Raw genomic sequence first — 19,667 nt, forward strand, 5'->3', positions numbered from 1 at the left:
TAACCCTACATGCTATTCTCACCACCTGGTGAAAATAGTCGCAGCCTTTTTTATTTGTATGTAGCTAATCCTTAAGGATCATTTGAGGTAAATGCAACTTTGTATTGAAAGCAGCATATTTTCAGTTACTATTTTCACCAAGTGGTCAACCTCGTTTTTGTGCTATTTTCACCTAAATTCATGATTCCTCATAATGTGGGAATTATTTTATACAACATTCACGTTCTCTTGTAAGATTTTGTTTTGCATTGCTTGTTAGGTTCTATGTCTCAAAAAATAATCATCTATACCATGTGATATCACTGCTCTCTCTAAAAAGTGGTAATAATAATCAATAATCAGCATTTTTAATTTGCAAAATTTGACAATGTGTGAAATATAATAGCATCTGTACTTAATAATAAAGGTACCAGTTTCATAGATCGGAGACACATTAAAATCAGATATTTTGTGTTTTGCATGGTTCGTACCTACCAATTGCATATTGCGGAACATAGTTCAAGGTGCCATTGTGCGTTTTACACAAAAACAAACACTTTTTCTACGCATTTATCTAAGTGCTATCGAATGCACGTAACGGTGCGATATCGCTTACTTGGTGAATGATATCGCTTCTTTTGTTTTCCAATATCAGTGTTTTCCAACCTTCTTCACCGAAAAATACCTACTATCATGTTCGTCACGTGTACAAATTGTACATTGCTGACGGATAGCCCCACGAACCATTCCGATAAGGTTAGGTTAGGCAAGCATAGTTAAAAAAAAGGGGGGTTGGAAACACTGACATGATTTCCCGGTCAAATAGATACCACGATGAAAGAAAATACGCGAGTCCTTGCGCATAGCGTTCGTCTTCTGTTTTTTTCCCGACGGTGCTGCCGTCGGTGGTCGCGAGGAAACGACCTTCCAGTGCCGCCATACTGTCAACTATTTTTAACCCGCAGCTGTAACATCTTGTAGTAGTATGTCTATGCGTTTACCCATCGTTCCAACGGCTGGCAGTGGACGAATTAGCGATGGTCTCCATAATCCTTTACTATCTGCGTCAGGAGTCGGGAACACCCTTCTTACGTTGCGAGGCACCTGCGAAAATAACAAAGATAAAATATGTTTAATTAATGTGTATATGCATAATCATGGTTTGAATAATCAGGCGTGTACTATAATTCTGTTGAAACTTCTCAAAAACTTACAACTCAAAGATACTTCGCTCATGTCAACCAATTCTCTTTCACTACCAGTCATTGAGCCCGCCTGTATGTATCCGCCTTGTACGTACCTGTGCATGCTGAATCTTGTGCAACTAGGGAGCAACTATATTAAGTTACCTTGGGAGCAACTAGCTTATTCTCAGATATTTAATTTAGTAGTGTCTTGTGAAGTGTGTTGAAGCATGTTGTGTTGCAATTTACATTTTCTGAACTATTTTATTTGTATTGTGGAGTGCATATGAAGAAGATTATAAGAAAATATATACTGATATATATTCTTTAGACTAAACAGCGTATACCAAGATTCTGCTTAATTAATCGATAACGAGAAACCACTTAACGGTTTTGTTTGTAGAACAAGAAGGTGAAATCTTGATAAGGAAACGTACACAGTTGTGCGTCACGAAGGTCTAGTGAGAAAGTGTTTACAATTCCGTCCCCACGAGACACAATATTTCCGCCAAAATTAGATTAGGTACTACTTATTATAGTATAAAGGAAACACCTATAAATCATATTTTTTACATTGCTAACGTACTATTTTGGAATGCGGAACATTCCCTAAGGTTAAATAATGCATTTCTAACTAAGATAATGTCTATTTCTTACATTTACGAGTACTTACTGTTACTTGTTATTTCGATTCTGTAACACATTATGGCGGGCGATAGCGTACTGGTTCAGGGCTCGTTGTGCGAGTATTTTGTCGATTTATGCTGTGTTGCAACCTCGTTCACTGGAAAATACCTACTTTCGTGCCGGGATTAGAAATTATGCTAATACGTCGCAAACCATTGACGTTAGCCTCAAAAACCATTGACGTTAGCCCCACAAACCATTGACGTTAGCCCCAAAAACCATTCACGTTACTCCCAAAAACCATTCACGTTAGCCCCAAAAACCATTTTCCGTAAGGTTAGGTTAGGTTAAGTTAGGTTAGGCAAGCATAGTTAAAAAAAAAAATTAAAAATACTCGACACTTCATGTTCTAGTGAAAACACTGACTATGGGGTTGCATCATCGTAACACACGGAACATTGTACTCTCGTGCAGAAAGCAAATGGCGGCAGCAGAAACAGTGTGTCGGACAGAGATTTTCGCAGAAAACGACATGTTTTCGCATTAAAATGGATCAAAACTAAATTCACGAACTTCTACAACGCTACAGAAAATGATTTCCGTAAGTACTTTCTCCTGTAAATTTGAAGAAATCCGTTTCCCTTATACTATAATGTTACCTTAGATTAGTTTTCATATTGATACTTCTACAGCATGCATTTAGCTTTCAGTTTTTACAACATTACACAATTGCAAAACTTTTTATGAAGTAAGCAACTTTCCCCCCTGAAATTACAATTGCTCAAGGGCTAACGTGTGTATGTCTGTTTGGAATCCAGTTGCTAAGGGCCCGAGTCTGTAGATGTCGTTCCAGACTTCGGTATGATATTTGAAAATAATTATCTAAACAAATTTCACTTTATTATTAACTTATTCGGACACTTCAAGCACATATCTATATGGTTTATTTATTGTCAGTATATTTTCTTTATCGTAATTCCAAAGTTATCATATTTCTGTTTGATTGATTTGATTTATTTTACCTCGATTTTCTCCAACGTTTGGCTAATTTCGAAGTTGAGAACGAATTGTGATAAGATGAAATTGATTGATTGCTTATACTAAATATATTTAGAGGTTAGACGAGACCGAAATTAGAACTTAACGGGTGATTATAAATCGAGACGATACTGCTGAGTCTCGTCTTAGTACCACCCCTACTTCCGTATAATTAGTCCTAAATGTAAATGGACATTAGTTCATAAACAATAACTTTACCTTCATCATCGCCTTCGTGGTTGCTTTCTGCCCTCTCCCTTGTCTTTTCTCCCAAGTAAGGGCTGAGACGAATTCCACCAAACTTAGGAACACAAATATCTGAAAACAAACAAAAAATACACATTCTCTAAATGGTACGCCTAAAGATTTAGAAATTGGTTAGATATCCCCACTTAGAGTTCACAGTTCGAAGCATCGGATTTCTGTGAAATTTGGTACAAAGGCTATGCAAACCATAGGGAAGCGAATGCTGTCGAAAACATAGTTCAAATTTTTACCACCAGGTGGAAATGTGGTGCTTAGATTTAAAATGTTCCTACTTAGAACCCTCTGAATCCGTTCGAAGCATCGGACTGGGCGAAATTTGGTACAGAGGCTATGCAGCCATGGGGAAGCGAATGCTGGCAAAAAATAGTTCAGATTCTCACCACCAGGTGGAAATGTGGCTCTGAATTAACAACAAAAATCGAGCCTGCAAAAGTTTTTTTTAGTTTATATCACTACAGAAGTGCGCAGACATGCGCACCGCGAATGTGAATGACACCTTGGAAGCGTAAGACAACGTGATCAGTGATTCAACAGCATGATGTTGCTCACTGTTTCACCTCATGGTGAAATTTTGAACTTTCTTTTTTCGTCAGCATTCGCTTCCCCTGGTCTCCACGGACACTATACCAAGTTTCACCGGAAAATGTAGCTTCGAAAGAGCTCCAGAGGGCTCTGCGTAGGGGAAATTTAATTCTAAGCGCCACATTTACACCTGGTGGTGAAAATTTGAACTATTTTTCTCTTCCCCATGGCCTCTATACCAAATTTCAGCGCAATCCGATGCTTTGAAAGGGCTCCAGAACGCTCTGAGAAGTATGTTGTCCAAGTTCATTAAATTACTCGGCAATGAAGAAGCCTTCGGAACGTAACTGATACATACAATGATAAAGACTCACCACACATGCGAGCATCCACATATCGATAGCCTTGAGGTACGACACAGGCGGCAAAGACTTCTGGATCGTGGAGAACTGCGTGGCTAAGGTCAGGAGGGTGGTTGTGACAAGCGCCACCCTTCCGGGAATAGCATTCACGTCTATCCAGAAGGACAACCAGGAGATGGAGACCAGGATTCCCGAGGGTAAGTACACCTGCCAGATAAAGTAGTGGTAGCGCCTCTGGAACTTCACCACGAACCCCAAACAGCTGTACACACCTGTTGATGTAATAATATTATCATTAATTTTCGATTTATTTAGCTACCCTGGCAACCATGCTTAATTTACATTGACGCTTTAATTCGTAATATGTCTAGATCCATCATACATCGAAACTAGTTTCTAATTCGAAATTGTTCTTGTATGTCTGTATTGCTTGCGTTATAGAAATCCTTATCTTGTAGTTTACAATTGTTACAAGCATATAAACACAATTTTTGATGTAACGTTTAGGGAGAATACACGCTCCTTCCCTTTCTTAGCACACAGTTATAACAATGGAATACATTTAACAAAAAACAAATGCAGTAGTTACGCAATGAATCTTGTCAATAATGTTACATTGTTGGTAGTGGCAGCGATTGGATTCCAAAACCGGGTGGGTAGGGGGGGCAAGATGCCAAAGCCTGGGGGGGGGGGAGCAAAGACAGTATATTTCCCTATGTGCTATATGTTTTTTTAATTTTTATTTTATTTATTTGAGAAATCCTGAATACAGGGAGAAAGTAACAAATGAGAAGCACGCACACATACACAAACACACCTATATATGTAACAAGAATAAAACAATAACTAGAGTATAAAAAATATTAATTACTTTCAGCTGCTTGATGCACGCCTTTCTGAAAGCCTGCTTAGATAGATGGAAGCCTGGAGGATCAATTAGTGTATTGTACCTTGTTTGTAGCCTACAGAGAAATGACCTTTGTTCTAGGGATAGCCTTGAGGCTTTTGTGTAAAAGAAGTTGTTGCATTTGCTGTTGGTACGTGGGGTCCGCATGTGAAGATGTGGCAAGAATTCGTTACTGAAAAGTTGTCCATTCATGATTCTGAAAAGAAATGTTAGTTCTGAAACTTGACGGCGAAGGGACGGATCGTGAATTTGTAGAGTGGATAGAATTTCGTGTTTGGAAAAGTTTGCAAGTGCTGGACATCTATGTTCAACTATTCTGATGAAAAATCTACCACTTTGTTCCCTTTATGTTGATATCACTGGCCTTTGACCAAATACAGGAACCATATTCAAGAATAGGTACAACGCACGTTGTAAAGTAGGTTTTGAGGGCAGAAACATGTGTGATACCTGTAAATCTGTAAATTAGCCGAAGGGTTTTCATGGCTCTCGAAGTTATGTAATCTATATGGTGGCTGAAAGTGAGTTTGCTGTCGAAAATGACTACAAGATCTTTGTTCTGTTGTACGAACGGGATAATTTTGTTGCATAATCTATAGGATGGTGCTGTAAAATTGGATTTGAGGGTAAACCTCATGCGGGGCAAAAGTGGCGAAAGTGGGGGAGGGCTACTGCAGCCCCTAATCGCCGCCACTGATCTGGAATATAACAACTTTACTGTCAAACAAGGAATATGTTTTTATTATTATTATTTTAAATTAATATGTTATAAACTTTTAATTATGGATCCCAAATATTATCAGGCAATTAACAAAACTCCATTCTACAACACTCTTGACAAGATTAATTATTTAAATGCTTATTTTTGTTTTTGTTAAATGTATTCCATTGTTATAGCTTTAACAATAATCAAACTAAAAAATAATTGATGAAGGGAGCGTGTGTTCCTCTGAAACGTTACATTAAAAATTGTGTTCATATGCTTGTAATTGACGTAAACTACAGGACAAATAATTGGTAATTGGAAATCACCTAGTACTTTGCCTTACCCCTTGCTTCGCCAAAATACACTTCTATGCTGCAGTTGATACCTGACACCGACTTCCTTACAAACTGTGGCATAGGTGGCATTGAATTGTCCATCTGCACATCCGAATCGAATTCCAGCTTTACATCTTCAATTGAATGGGAGTCTGAAAGAAGTTAGAGAAAAAAATCAAGTCTTGTCAGAATTTAGCGATTTCTGTAACACAATAAAATCCTTCTTTGAACATATGTCTGTAAGTTTTTTTTGGATCATGGATTGAAAAACTGGCGGACTGTGGTAGTAATGAAATCCAATGACGTTAAAGTCAGATTATTTTCATAACAACTCCAGCTGACCGCGCGACTCCAGTTAGCGAGCCTACCACAAGTCCAGAGCGCGAGCAACAGGTATAGCGATAGGTGCTGGGTAGAATTGACGCCAGCGGCTCGTTTGTTCATTGGCTGCTCCGGGACTTATGACTCTCTCCAAAACTGCCAATGCAAAACAGCCAGAGATGTTACGAAAGTAATCTCACTCTACCAGAGAAATTTGTTCGAGCGGGTTCGCAGGTGAACGAAATATTTCCAGGTCGATTTTTACTACACTTTCGTTTATCGTTCTGTTCTTGCTCTCACGTTTTCTATCTTTCTTCTCCTCTGTTTCTTTTTCCTAATTTTCTTTATCTACCTCCTTCTTTTCTTATCTTCCTTGATTTTCTCTTCCTCTTTCTCGTTTTCCTCCACTTTCTTTTTTCCTTTATTTTTTCTCCCTCAGTGTGTTTCAATCTTCCTGTCTCTTTCTCCATCTTCTTCATTCTATCTAATTTTTCCTCTCATTCAACAACTTTCTTTTTTCTCTCTTTCTTTCGTCTCTCTGCCACTACACCTTTCTATTCTTATTTGTTCTTTTATTTCCCTTTCATTCGTTCTCTACCTGTCTCTTTCTTTTCTTGTATCTTTCTGGATTTTCTCTCCCCCTTTCTCGTCTTGTATATCTCATTTTCCTCCTCTTTCTCTGCTCCTTTATTTCTTTTCCCTCCGTTTGTTTGGATCTTTCGGTTTCTTTCTGCATTCCCTTCCTTCTTCCCAACTATCCCTCTCATTCTCTCTCTTAACTTCTTTCTTCTTTCTCTCTTTCGCCTCTCTCTATTATTGCACCTATCTTTGCTTCCTCTTTTTGTTCTTTAATTTCTCTCTCATTCTCTCTTTATTTATTCATTCATTCTCATAGATTAGTTCACAGCGGGGAACTCGATGTTCTGTTAAGTCTTTCAAAATGCTCGGCGAAGATCGGAAAGATATGTATGTAACATATTCGTGGCAAAACAGTGAATTTGTGCGTCCATCAACTGTGTTTATGTAAATATTAGCCAGAAATTACATAGCTCACATATGAAGCAATCCAGATAGTAAGTACGATAGACCGAAGTGCGTGTCACTTCAGTCAACGTTGACTTAGTTCCCGCACTTTGTCGAAACTACGCGAGACACCGATGTTTAACATGATCCTTCGTAAATAGTATGCCATTTTGTTTAGTAAATACGTACAGGGTGAAAATATCATGCCAAAGTGTAGTGAACGTCATGCGTCAGTAGTGTAAAATACAATAATATAAACTCGATAAATGATGAGCCCCCCTCAGGCAGATTTGGCTACACTTAAAACTAGCTCAAGATGTGCATATGAGCTTAATGCTCAAGTGTAGTACTCTGTCTAATCCAAGATTTTTGTAAAAATGCCCTCGGGAATTTCCCGTGAAATGATGAGCCCCCTCAGATTGATTTGCCTACACTTACAAAAGCTACATCTGTGAGATTGTTGTCCATAAGTTTGTTAAAAATATGCCCCTCTTGATATTGTTTTGGCTACACCTAAAACTAAGCCAAAAATGCTCATAAGAGCCACCCACACCCACACATATTTACTTCCGGTCCACTTCCGGTCCACTTCCGGTTTAAGTTCAATTAGACACCAGGCTCAACTTGTTTATCTAGTACTAAGACAATGTAATATGCAGAGGACTTCTAGAATTGCTCTGTTACTCTCTCATTTCTTACATCATAAACATATGATTTTTCACCTATAAGAATGACACTACATATGGTGTCATCAGGGAGTGTATCGTGGAATTCACAGATAATTTTAATGTTTGTCCTGTCATTAACCACAACTTGTTTCCTTTTTGAAGTGTTGATGACAAACATGGGTCTCTGTGCTTTGAATTCATCTGGTGAGTAATACATGTCAGTATTGCCAGTAGTGTCCCTTTTGTATGCTGTAAATGCTTCATATAATTTAAGAAAATCATCCTTGGACATGTTTAAATTATAATTTTCTCTAGGAAACACCTCATTTCTGCCATTTTTAAGATATATGTTCTTGATGTTGCAGCTATAAAATTTACTTGAATTTTTTTCTTGGTTATTGTGTCTTCCAGTCTGAAACAGTACCACCACAAAATCTGGCATGTCATATTGTATACTGGAGAATGAGTTTGTAGCATCAAATTCATAATAGGTACCAGTGGCAGGCTTCTGCACACATTGATATGTATAAAATTGTAAAGGCACCTGTGGATCTTTTAGGATATCTGCTTTGTATTTAAGAGCATAACTGGCTTCATATTCAACTACTGGGATTCTTAGCTCCATAGTCTGAATAAGGCACTTGCTCTCATCAGGTAGGGTATTAGGCAGAGCTTCCCCTGTAGAGTTTAATGTACTGTACCTCATCAAAGCATTATTATCATTGGCAGCTCTTCTAAATGTAATTCTTAAACCACCCTTCCACATAATATCTTTGTAATCTGAGAAGAATCCTGGCAACAGGCGCATGGGGAACAGCACTGTGTGGCTTTTAGATATAATTTTATCACCAGCCTCAAATCCACCTATTTTGTAGTAAGAAGCCTCGGTCTTGGATAATTTTAGTGTGGCCAAAGCTGTAGAGGTAATGCCAGGGTGATCTACTCTGTTTATAACAACACCATGTTTTCTGATCTCAATTTCAGAGAACAGATGTGGCACAAAATTGTCTGATTTTTTCAAAAACATGTATAACAGCCAGGAGAGTTCAAATCTCAAACCCCCGTGCTTGTCACATGCATCATTTTTGAGTTATTCAAGCACATAGGTAGAATTACAAGTTTTTTGAAAAAATTATAGAGGCACAAAACATAGAGAATTGTATATGCATGACATCTGAAAAGATTCCAGGTCTCCCTCACTTATAGTTTCTGAGATAATCAAATTCAAAAAATTATCGATTTTTTCAAAAACATGTATAACAGCCAGGAGAGTTCAAATCTCAAACCCCCGTGCTTGTTACATGCATCATTTTTGAGTTATTCAAGCACATAGCAATTGCATGCACCACATGGCATATGAAAACATTACAGGTCCACATCACTTATAGTTTCTGAGATAATCAGAATTCAACAAATTTTGAGTATGTTGTTCAGTAGGGTACCACAAGTTGATATCTCCCTGCTGGAGTGACACAGAAAGCATAGTTCTCAAAATACTGTTAATACTGCACTTTTCATAAAATTCTATTTATAGAACAGACATAAATTGGACATTTGCAGCTTAAATATTGCATCTATCAAAAAAATTATAGAGACCTAAAACATAGAGAATCATGCACAGAATCCACCTGAAAAAAATTCAGGTCTCTAGCCCCTACAGTTTTTGAGAAATCACAAAATCAAAAAATTATCGATTTTTTCAAAAAACTTCTAAACAGCATCCAGAGTTGAAATACACAACTCCTGAGACTGTATCTTGAAAAATAGGCAAGTTATTCATGATCTAGAGAACAACAAGATATTTTGACAAAATTGTAGAGACCAAAAAGTTGCATTTTAACATGCCCATGAGAAATCACCAAGTCCCATGTCTCTAGCATCAATAGTTTCAGAGATATAAGAGAAACAAAATTATTGATTTTTTTCAAAATTTGAGTGTGTTGTTCAGTACCCTATTCTGAATCACCCCCAGTAATATAAGCCACATGTGCTATCACACAAGCAAAACTGTAGGCCCGCACTCAGAATATCCTGTTTCAGGATTAACATAAACAGTGGTGTAAACAGATAGACTTGAATTACACGGCAGGCAGGTTATGTTACTCTGTGGGCCATGTAGGGTTAAGCAACCTGTGCCATAACACAAGCAAAATTGTAAGAAGAATATCCTGTTTCGGGATTGAGATGAACAATGGTGTAAACAGATAGACTTGAATTACACGGCAGGCAGGTTATGTTACTCTGTGGGCCATGTCAGATCGTACCCATCACACAGGCATAGTCTTAAATTACACAGCGGGCAGGTTATATTTTCAAAGCTCTGCTATAATACATGTTGCCTGATCAATCAATCTAAAAGCCACTCGGATGTATTGGGATGCAATTAATCTACACACACATTAGATTAAAAGCATGCACTTAACCTAAAAGCATATAGAATCAATTAATTGATTCTTCCGAGCTTTCAGATTCTTGTGATCTAAAACAACATGTAGAATACACAATTGTGAGGGGGTAAAAATTATAAGCAATTTTGCCTGTACAATTGCACACAGTTTTGCATGTACAATTGTAAGCAGTTTCAACAATACTATGCCTGTACAATTGCAAACAGTTTTGCCTGTACAATTGTAAGCAATGAGCATCACGGCAACACAACACAATAGATTATCAACACTGCTCTGTATGACTGCCTGTACAATTGTAAGCAGTTATGTTTGTACAGGGCAGGGCACTGCCCTATAAACAGTTCTGCTTGTACAGAACAATCTTAGTTGCTTAGTGGGTTTTAACGTGCTTAGTTCTCAAAAACTGTTAATACTACATTTTCTATAAAATTCTATTTATAGAACAGACATAAATTAAACATTTACAGCCTAAATATTACATGTATGAAAAAAATTATAGAGACCTAAAACATAGAGAATCATGCACAGAATCCACCTGAACAAATTCCAGGTCTCTAGCCCCTACAGTTTTTGAGAAATGTCAAAATCAAAAAAATATCGATTTTTTCAAAAAAAACAACTTCTAAGCAGCATCTAGAGTTGAAATAAACAACTCCCATGCCTCTAGCTTGAAAAATAGGCAAGTTATTCAGGATCTAGAGAACAACAAGATATTTTGAAAAAATTGTAGAGACCGAAAAGTTGCATCTTGAGATGCACATGAGAAATCACCAAGTCCCATGTCTCTAGCATCAATAGTTTCAGAGATATCAGAGAAACAAAATTATTGATTTTTTTCAAAATTTGAGTATGTTGTTCTGTGAGCCATGCCGGGTCATCCCATCGGCCCAGAATGAAATTATTTGTATATGGGCACCTGTGTTAATTCTGAAATTAAAACTGTAGGCCCTAACTGAGTCTCTAGATTGAACATGTGTCAAATTACACAGCAGGCAGGTTATAATATTTTAAGACAGAACTGAGAGTAGAGTATCATGTTTCTGGATTGAACATGTCTTAACATTATTACACAGCAGGCAGGTTATAATATTTTAAGACAGAACTGAGAGTATCATGTCTCTGGTTGAACATGTCTCAACATTATTACACAGCAGGCAGGTTATAATATTTTAAGACAGAACTGAGAGTATCATGTCTCTGGATTGAACATGTCTCAATATTATTACACAGCAGGTAGGTTATAATATTAGTGAGTATCATGTCTCTGGATTGAACATGGATAAACATTATTACACAGCAGGCAGGTTATAATATTAAAACTATAGGCCCGGACCGAGAGTATCATGTCTCTGGATTGAACATGGATAAACATTATTACACAGCAGGCAGGTTATAATATTAAAATTATAGGCCCGGACCGAGAGTATCATGTTTCTGGATTGAAATGTGTAAACATTATTACACAGCAGGCAGGTTATAATATTTTAGGAGAGAACTGTTTCTGGATTGAACATGCATCAACATTATTACTCAGCAGGCAGGTTATAATATTTAAGACAGAACTGTTTCTGGATTGAACATGCATCAACATTATTACTCAACAGGCAGGTTATAATATTTTAAGACAGAACTGTTTCTGGATTGAACATGCATCAACATTATTACTCAGCAGGCAGGTTATAATATTTTAAAACAAAGCTGAGAGTATCGTGTCTCTGGATTGAACATGTCTCTGGACAGAACATGCATCAATATTATTACTCAGCAGGCAGGTTATAATATTTTAAGACAGAGCTGAGAGTATCATGTCTCTGGATTGAACATGGGTAAACATTATTACACAGCAGGCAGGTTATAATATTTTAAGACAGAGCTGAGAGTATCATGTCTCTGGTTTAAACATGTCTCAGCATTATTACTCAGCAGGCATGTTGTTATAATATTTTAAGACAGAGCTGAGAGTATCATGTCTCTGGATTGAACATGGGTAAACATTATTACACAGCAGGCAGGTTATAATATTTTAAGACAGAGCTCAGACGTGTCTCTGGATTGAACATGTCTCAACATTATTACTCAGCAGGCAGGTTATAATATTTTAAGACAGAGCTGAGAGTATCATGTCTCTGGTTTAAACATGTCTCAGCATTATTACTCAGCAGGCATTTTGTTATAATATTTTAAGACAGAGCTGAGAGTATCATGTCTCTGGATTGAACATGGGTAAACATTATTACACAGCAGGCAGGTTATAATATTTTAGGCCCGAGTATTAGGGATTTACAGAGCAGGCAGGTTATAATACTTTAGAACAGAACTGAGAATATTATGTTAGGATTTAACAGGTATAAATATTATTACACAGCAGGCAGGTTATAATATTTTAGGCCCGAGTATTAGGGATTTACACATCAGGCAGGTTATAATATTTTAGAACAGAACTAAGAATATCATGTTGGGGGATTGAACATGTTACACAGCAGGTAGGTTATAGTACAACAGGCAGGTTAAGAACTGTAGGGCAGCATTGTTTTAGGATGGGCAGTGTTGCATGTCCATGCTTATTACACAGCAGGCAGTTATGCCCGAACATGTGTAAAATTACACAGCAGGCAGGTTATGTTAAGAAGTGGTAGTGGTGTACAGCAAGCAGGTTGTGGGACAGCACTGTTTCAGGGCAGTCAGTTTATATTGTTTTGCATGGCCATGCTTATTACACAGCAGGCAGGTTATATTATTTAGATCTTAAAACAATCTGAGCAGTTTCAAATTGTACAGGCAAAACTGCTTACAGTTGTAAGTACTCAATATTATAAATTTAAGAAATATCAGTATTATAACTATTAGATATTATATATCTCTGTAAGTTTTCAATCAAGTAATTCTGCCTGTATATTGCCTGTACAATTGCATGGCCATGCAAAACAATATAAACTGAAACTCACAGAACAACATACTCAAATTTTGAAAAAAATCAATAATTTTGTTTCTCTGATATCTCTGAAACTATTGATGCTAGAGACATGGGACTTGGTGATTTCTCATGTGCATCTCAAGATGCAACTTTTCGGTCTCTACAATTTTTTCAAAATATCTTGTTGTTCTCTAGATTATGAATAACTTGCCTATTTTTCAAGCTAGAGGCATGGGAGTTGTTTATTTCAACTCTAGATGCTGTTTAGAAGTTTTTTTTTGAAAAAATCGATATTTTTTTTGATTTTGACATTTCTCAAAAACTGTAGGGGCTAGAGACCTGGAATTTGTTCAGGTGGATTCTGTGCATGATTCTCTATGTTTTAGGTCTCTATAATTTTTTTCATACATGTAATATTTAGGCTGTAAATGTTTAATTTATGTCTGTTCTATAAATAGAATTTTATAGAAAATGTAGTATTAACAGTTTTTGAGAACTAAGCACGTTAAAACCCACTAAGCAACTAAGATTGTTCTGTACAAGCAGAACTGTTTATAGGGCAGTGCCCTGCCCTGTACAAACATAACTGCTTACAATTGTACAGGCAGTCATACAGAGCAGTGTTGATAATCTATTGTGTTGTGTTGCCGTGATGCTCATTGCTTACAATTGTACAGGCAAAACTGTTTGCAATTGTACAGGCATAGTATTGTTGAAACTGCTTACAATTGTACATGCAAAACTGTGTGCAATTGTACAGGCAAAATTGCTTATAATTTTTACCCCCTCACAATTGTGTATTCTACATGTTGTTTTAGATCACAAGAATCTGAAAGCTCGGAAGAATCAATTAATTGATTCTATATGCTTTTAGGTTAAGTGCATGCTTTTAATCTAATGTGTGTGTAGATTAATTGCATCCCAATACATCCGAGTGGCTTTTAGATTGATTGATCAGGCAACATGTATTATAGCAGAGCTTTGAAAATATAACCTGCCCGCTGTGTAATTTAAGACTATGCCTGTGTGATGGGTACGATCTGACATGGCCCACAGAGTAACATAACCTGCCTGCCGTGTAATTCAAGTCTATCTGTTTACACCATTGTTCATCTCAATCCCGAAACAGGATATTCTTCTTACAATTTTGCTTGTGTTATGGCACAGGTTGCTTAACCCTACATGGCCCACAGAGTAACATAACCTGCCTGCCGTGTAATTCAAGTCTATCTGTTTACACCACTGTTTATGTTAATCCTGAAACAGGATATTCTGAGTGCGGGCCTACAGTTTTGCTTGTGTGATAGCACATGTGGCTTATATTACTGGGGGTGATTCAGAATAGGGTACTGAACAACACACTCAAATTTTGAAAAAAATCAATAATTTTGTTTCTCTTATATCTCTGAAACTATTGATGCTAGAGACATGGGACTTGGTGATTTCTCATGGGCATGTTAAAATGCAACTTTTTGGTCTCTACAATTTTGTCAAAATATCTTGTTGTTCTCTAGATCATGAATAACTTGCCTATTTTTCAAGATACAGTCTCAGGAGTTGTGTATTTCAACTCTGGATGCTGTTTAGAAGTTTTTTGAAAAAATCGATAATTTTTTGATTTTGTGATTTCTCAAAAACTGTAGGGGCTAGAGACCTGAATTTTTTTCAGGTGGATTCTGTGCATGATTCTCTATGTTTTAGGTCTCTATAATTTTTTTGATAGATGCAATATTTAAGCTGCAAATGTCCAATTTATGTCTGTTCTATAAATAGAATTTTATGAAAAGTGCAGTATTAACAGTATTTTGAGAACTATGCTTTCTGTGTCACTCCAGCAGGGAGATATCAACTTGTGGTACCCTACTGAACAACATACTCAAAATTTGTTGAATTCTGATTATCTCAGAAACTATAAGTGATGTGGACCTGTAATGTTTTCATATGCCATGTGGTGCATGCAATTGCTATGTGCTTGAATAACTCAAAAATGATGCATGTAACAAGCACGGGGGGTTGAGATTTGAACTCTCCTGGCTGTTATACATGTTTTTGAAAAAATCGATAATTTTTTGAATTTGATTATCTCAGAAACTATAAGTGAGGGAGACCTGGAATCTTTTCAGATGTCATGCATATACAATTCTCTATGTTTTGTGCCTCTATAATTTTTTCAAAAAACTTGTAATTCTACCTATGTGCTTGAATAACTCAAAAATGATGCATGTGACAAGCACGGGGGTTTGAGATTTGAACTCTCCTGGCTGTTATACATGTTTTTGAAAAAATCAGACAATTTTGTGCCACATCTGTTCTCTGAAATTGAGATCAGAAAACATGGTGTTGTTATAAACAGAGTAGATCACCCTGGCATTACCTCTACAGCTTTGGCCACACTAAAATTATCCAAGACCGAGGCTTCTTACTACAAAATAGGTGGATTTGAGGCTGGTGATAAAATTATATCTAAAAGCCACACAGTGCTGTTCCCCATGCGCCTGTTGCCAGGATTCTTCTCAGATTACAAAGATATTATGTGGAAGGGTGGTTTAAGAATTACATTTAGAAGAGCTGCCAATGATAATAATGCTTTGATGAGGTACAGTACATTAAACTCTACAGGGGAAGCTCTGCCTAATACCCTACCTGATGAGAGCAAGTGCCTTATTCAGACTATAGAGCTAAGAATCCCAGTAGTTGAATATGAAGCCAGCTATGCTCTTAAATACAAAGCAGATATCCTAAAAAATCCACAGGTGCCTTTACAATTTTATACATATCAATGTGTGCAGAAGCCTGCCACTGGTACCTATTATGAATTTGATGCTACAAACTCATTCTCCAGTATACAATATGACATGCCAGATTTTGTAGTGGTACTGTTTCAGACTGGAAGACACAACAACCAAGAAAAAAATTCAAGTAAATTTTATAGCTGCAACATCAAGAACATATATCTTAAAAATGGCAGAAATGAGGTGTTTCCTAGAGAAAATTATAATTTAAACATGTCCAAGGATGATTTTCTTAAATTATATGAAGCATTTACAGCATACAAAAGGGTCACTACTGGCAATACTGACATGTATTACTCACCAGATGAATTCAAAGCACAGAGACCCATGTTTGTCATCAACACTTCAAAAAGGAAACAAGTTGTGGTTAATGACAGGACAAACATTAAAATTATCTGTGAATTCCACGATACACTCCCTGATGACACCATATGTAGTGTTATTCTTATAGGTGAAAAATCATATGTTTATGATGTAAGAAATGAGAGAGTAACAGAGCAATTCTAGAAGTCCTCTGCATATTACATTGTCTTAGTACTAGATAAACAAGTTGAGCCTGGTGTCTAATTGAACTTAAACCGGAAGTGGACCGGAAGTGGACCGGAAGTAAATATGTGTGGGTGTGGGTGGCTCTTATGAGCATTTTTGGCTTAGTTTTAGGTGTAGCCAAAACAATATCAAGAGGGGCATATTTTTAACAAGCTTATGGACAACAATCTCACAGATGTAGCTTTTGTAAGTGTAGGCAAATCAATCTGAGGGGGCTCATCATTTCACGGGAAATTCCCGAGGGCATTTTTACAAAAATCTTGGATTAGACAGAGTACCACACTTGAGCAATAAGCTCATATGCACATCTTGAGCTAGTTTTAAGTGTAGCCAAATCTGCCTGAGGGGGGCTCATCATTTATCGAGTTTATATTATTGTATTTTACACTACTTGCGTCACTTCAAAATGGATACCTTGTGAAATGTTTAAATATACAATTTTAAGAGACTTACAAATGAAAAATTAAATTTCAGATCTAAATTTAAAGCTTTTTGAGTTCGATAAATAATTCGTCCTCTGCCGTAAAATATCGAGTAACAACTAGAAAAATACAACTGTGTGAAAGCAGGCAAAATGCACATGTCTTGGGTATGAGAACAACTCTAGTGGTTCGGATTTTAAATTACCTTGTAGATCCAGCCATATATTAAAATCTTGATTGGCGTTGCTCGAAAATTACTCATGTAAGATCTTTGGGTGGGCTAAAACGCGATGGTGACGTAAGAATACATTATTTAGAACTCACCGAAAGATGGCAGCAAAATCGATAAAGCGTGTATGCGGTACCAATATTTCAGAATGAAATGAAATTGTTAACTGTAGACTGAAAGTAATGATTACAGACAAATTGCTTAATGAAACAGCAAGGAAGTTAAATATGACTATGGCAGATTCACATTTAGACACTTTTGCGAAAAATCCGGTTGAATGGACGAAACCTCTTGAGAAGCGTTCTTAAAGCTACGCTGGATTTGTCACGTACACAAACTGCATTGTTGTTGTTTGAGGTAGAGGATCACAGATGGCAGCATGCAAAAAGAACGACGCATATATTTGATGATGCATAAAGCAGTTTTAGAAAGTGGGGCAGAGATGGCAGCACTCAAGAAGACGTTTGCCGTTGTGAAAGGAGAAGCAGCAAAGTGATGATGTGGTGAAATAATGATTGTAGATATTAATACTAATTATAATGAAAGAAATAAATGAACTTAGTACAATAACAGGATATAAATCAGGTGGAAAGGGTAATTAATATTCAGTAATAGCATAAGTGATCAATATACAAAAGTAAAGAAGTCGAATTGTAATTACGACTCAGTCTATTTCGGTTCCCCCGAACTGAGAGTTTCGTGCGGCTTTTGGGTTGTTTTTCCCAGGTGTAGCGCCATTTCACGGCAGGCACCCAAGCACTTTTGGTAGGCCCATCTATTGCAGCTCCAAATTAAGGTTAGGGCCGGCCAGGCTTCGATCTTTAACTAACCCCTTTCTCTTTGTTTGTCTGAGAGATCGATTATCTTAATATTTCCGTCAATTTGGATAAGATCGAGAAAGAAGCCCAAAGAAGAAAAATGCAAAATATGTAATAATTACAAGAAGAAGAAGCATTAGTAATTACAAGAAGAAGAAGTCTTAGTAATTACAAGAAGAGGAAGCCTTAAGAAGAAGATGCCTTATTAATTACAAAAAGAAGAAGCCTCAGCAATTACAAGAAGAAGAAGCCCAAAGAAGAAGATTGGCTACAATTAATAAGAAATAAAAAGAGAAGAAAAATATTGCATGAAAAGATTTCCAAAGTTAACTAATATTTGTACATGATTATTCAAGAATATATTACGAATTGTACCCTCCATAGTGGGTTAAATCTATTGTTTCTTTCCATATATTCGTAGTGTTAGTCACCCTGATCTGTGCCCAGAGGTATCTCATTGTTTCTACCCTGTGCTAAGCTGGCAGATGCTCACTTGAGAGGATGTAATTTTACGTAATGCTTTTGTTTTTCGATCATATGGAATTATTGAAACACACTTACAACTTTTCATATGTAGTCCACACTCCTGAGAATCAAAAGGATAATCCTTGAAGTCAAAATTGCACATGGTCGTCACGAGGTACCTGCAAATAAGTAATAAATAAAATGTCCTTTGCGTACGGGCGTTGGACACTGGCGAGACGAACGGGTCTACCCTTCAATAATCAAGGAACGTATTTTTAATTCCATTGTATGATCAATTCTGGTGCATTTCCATATAAATATCAAAATGAATTAATCTCGCAGTTATTAATGTTTTTAATTGCATCGAGGTTTAAATGTTTGTGAATGTATATAATTTGCATATTTCACCAACAAAAATTGAGGACTAAAAGTGGTAAACGATGTAAGTGCCAAAAGCGAAAGTGTTGGGAAATCGCATCGTTCCGCACATCAGCCCGTATGAAAGTGCACACTAGTGACCTCTTTACACGTTCTTTGAACTACTTAGAGGGCTACCAGCCACATTTCACGTCTACCACATTATAAAGCATGGCACATTTCACAGTTTAACGTGGAAAACGGTGTTCGAATTATTGTTACACTTACAGCGATTACCAACTTTAGTCTTCAATTATTAGTATTTGTAGCCTATATGCTTCGCAGACAAATGAAGTCAAACTTGCCTATATTTTTAAAGCGTGACACACGTAACACATTTTCGTTAATGCTTTCATGCATTCCGCGTATGTCATCATTAGGGCTCGAAAGTTGAAGACCTATAAATTTCCAAAACAATACCTATAAAAAGACCTAAAAATGTCAAAAAAAGGACCTAAACACGGAAAAAAGGACGTATAAATGTGATCCAAATTAATTAAGAACTTCAGTTTTAATTACATATTTGATGAATATGCACGGCACCTCCTTATCTGACTTGAGAGCTTTGCAGGCGCGTGCTGTCTGGTCGTATACACCGTGCTGAAAGCTTCAAAACACTTACAGCGCGACCTTCCAGACAAGTTACGGTTAAAGGACCTTGTACTGTACAGTCGTCCAAAAATGTTTTTCTCTCGTTCCAGGGATCGTTCAAAT

At 36.9% G+C, this 19,667-nt stretch overlaps 1 protein-coding gene across 1 annotated transcript; it reads right to left on the minus strand.

Annotated features, from left to right (window-relative positions):
* Window positions 1-3,023: 3,023 nt before the first annotated feature.
* LOC145983333 (glutamate-gated chloride channel-like) lies at window positions 3,024-18,715 on the minus strand (the record flags this gene model as incomplete). The annotated part of the gene is made up of 4 exons (XM_083116474.1): window positions 3,024-3,146; window positions 3,992-4,251; window positions 5,936-6,079; window positions 18,633-18,715. Coding segments are annotated over 4 exons (610 nt in total), but the record flags the coding sequence as incomplete, so codon positions are not given.
* Between the last annotated feature and the right edge of the window lie 952 nt (window positions 18,716-19,667).

Source organism: Lepisma saccharinum, unplaced genomic scaffold (genome assembly GCF_977018435.1).
Source record: "Lepisma saccharinum unplaced genomic scaffold, izLepSacc3.1 HAP1_SCAFFOLD_809, whole genome shotgun sequence".
Classification (NCBI taxonomy): domain Eukaryota; kingdom Metazoa; phylum Arthropoda; class Insecta; order Zygentoma; family Lepismatidae; genus Lepisma; species Lepisma saccharinum.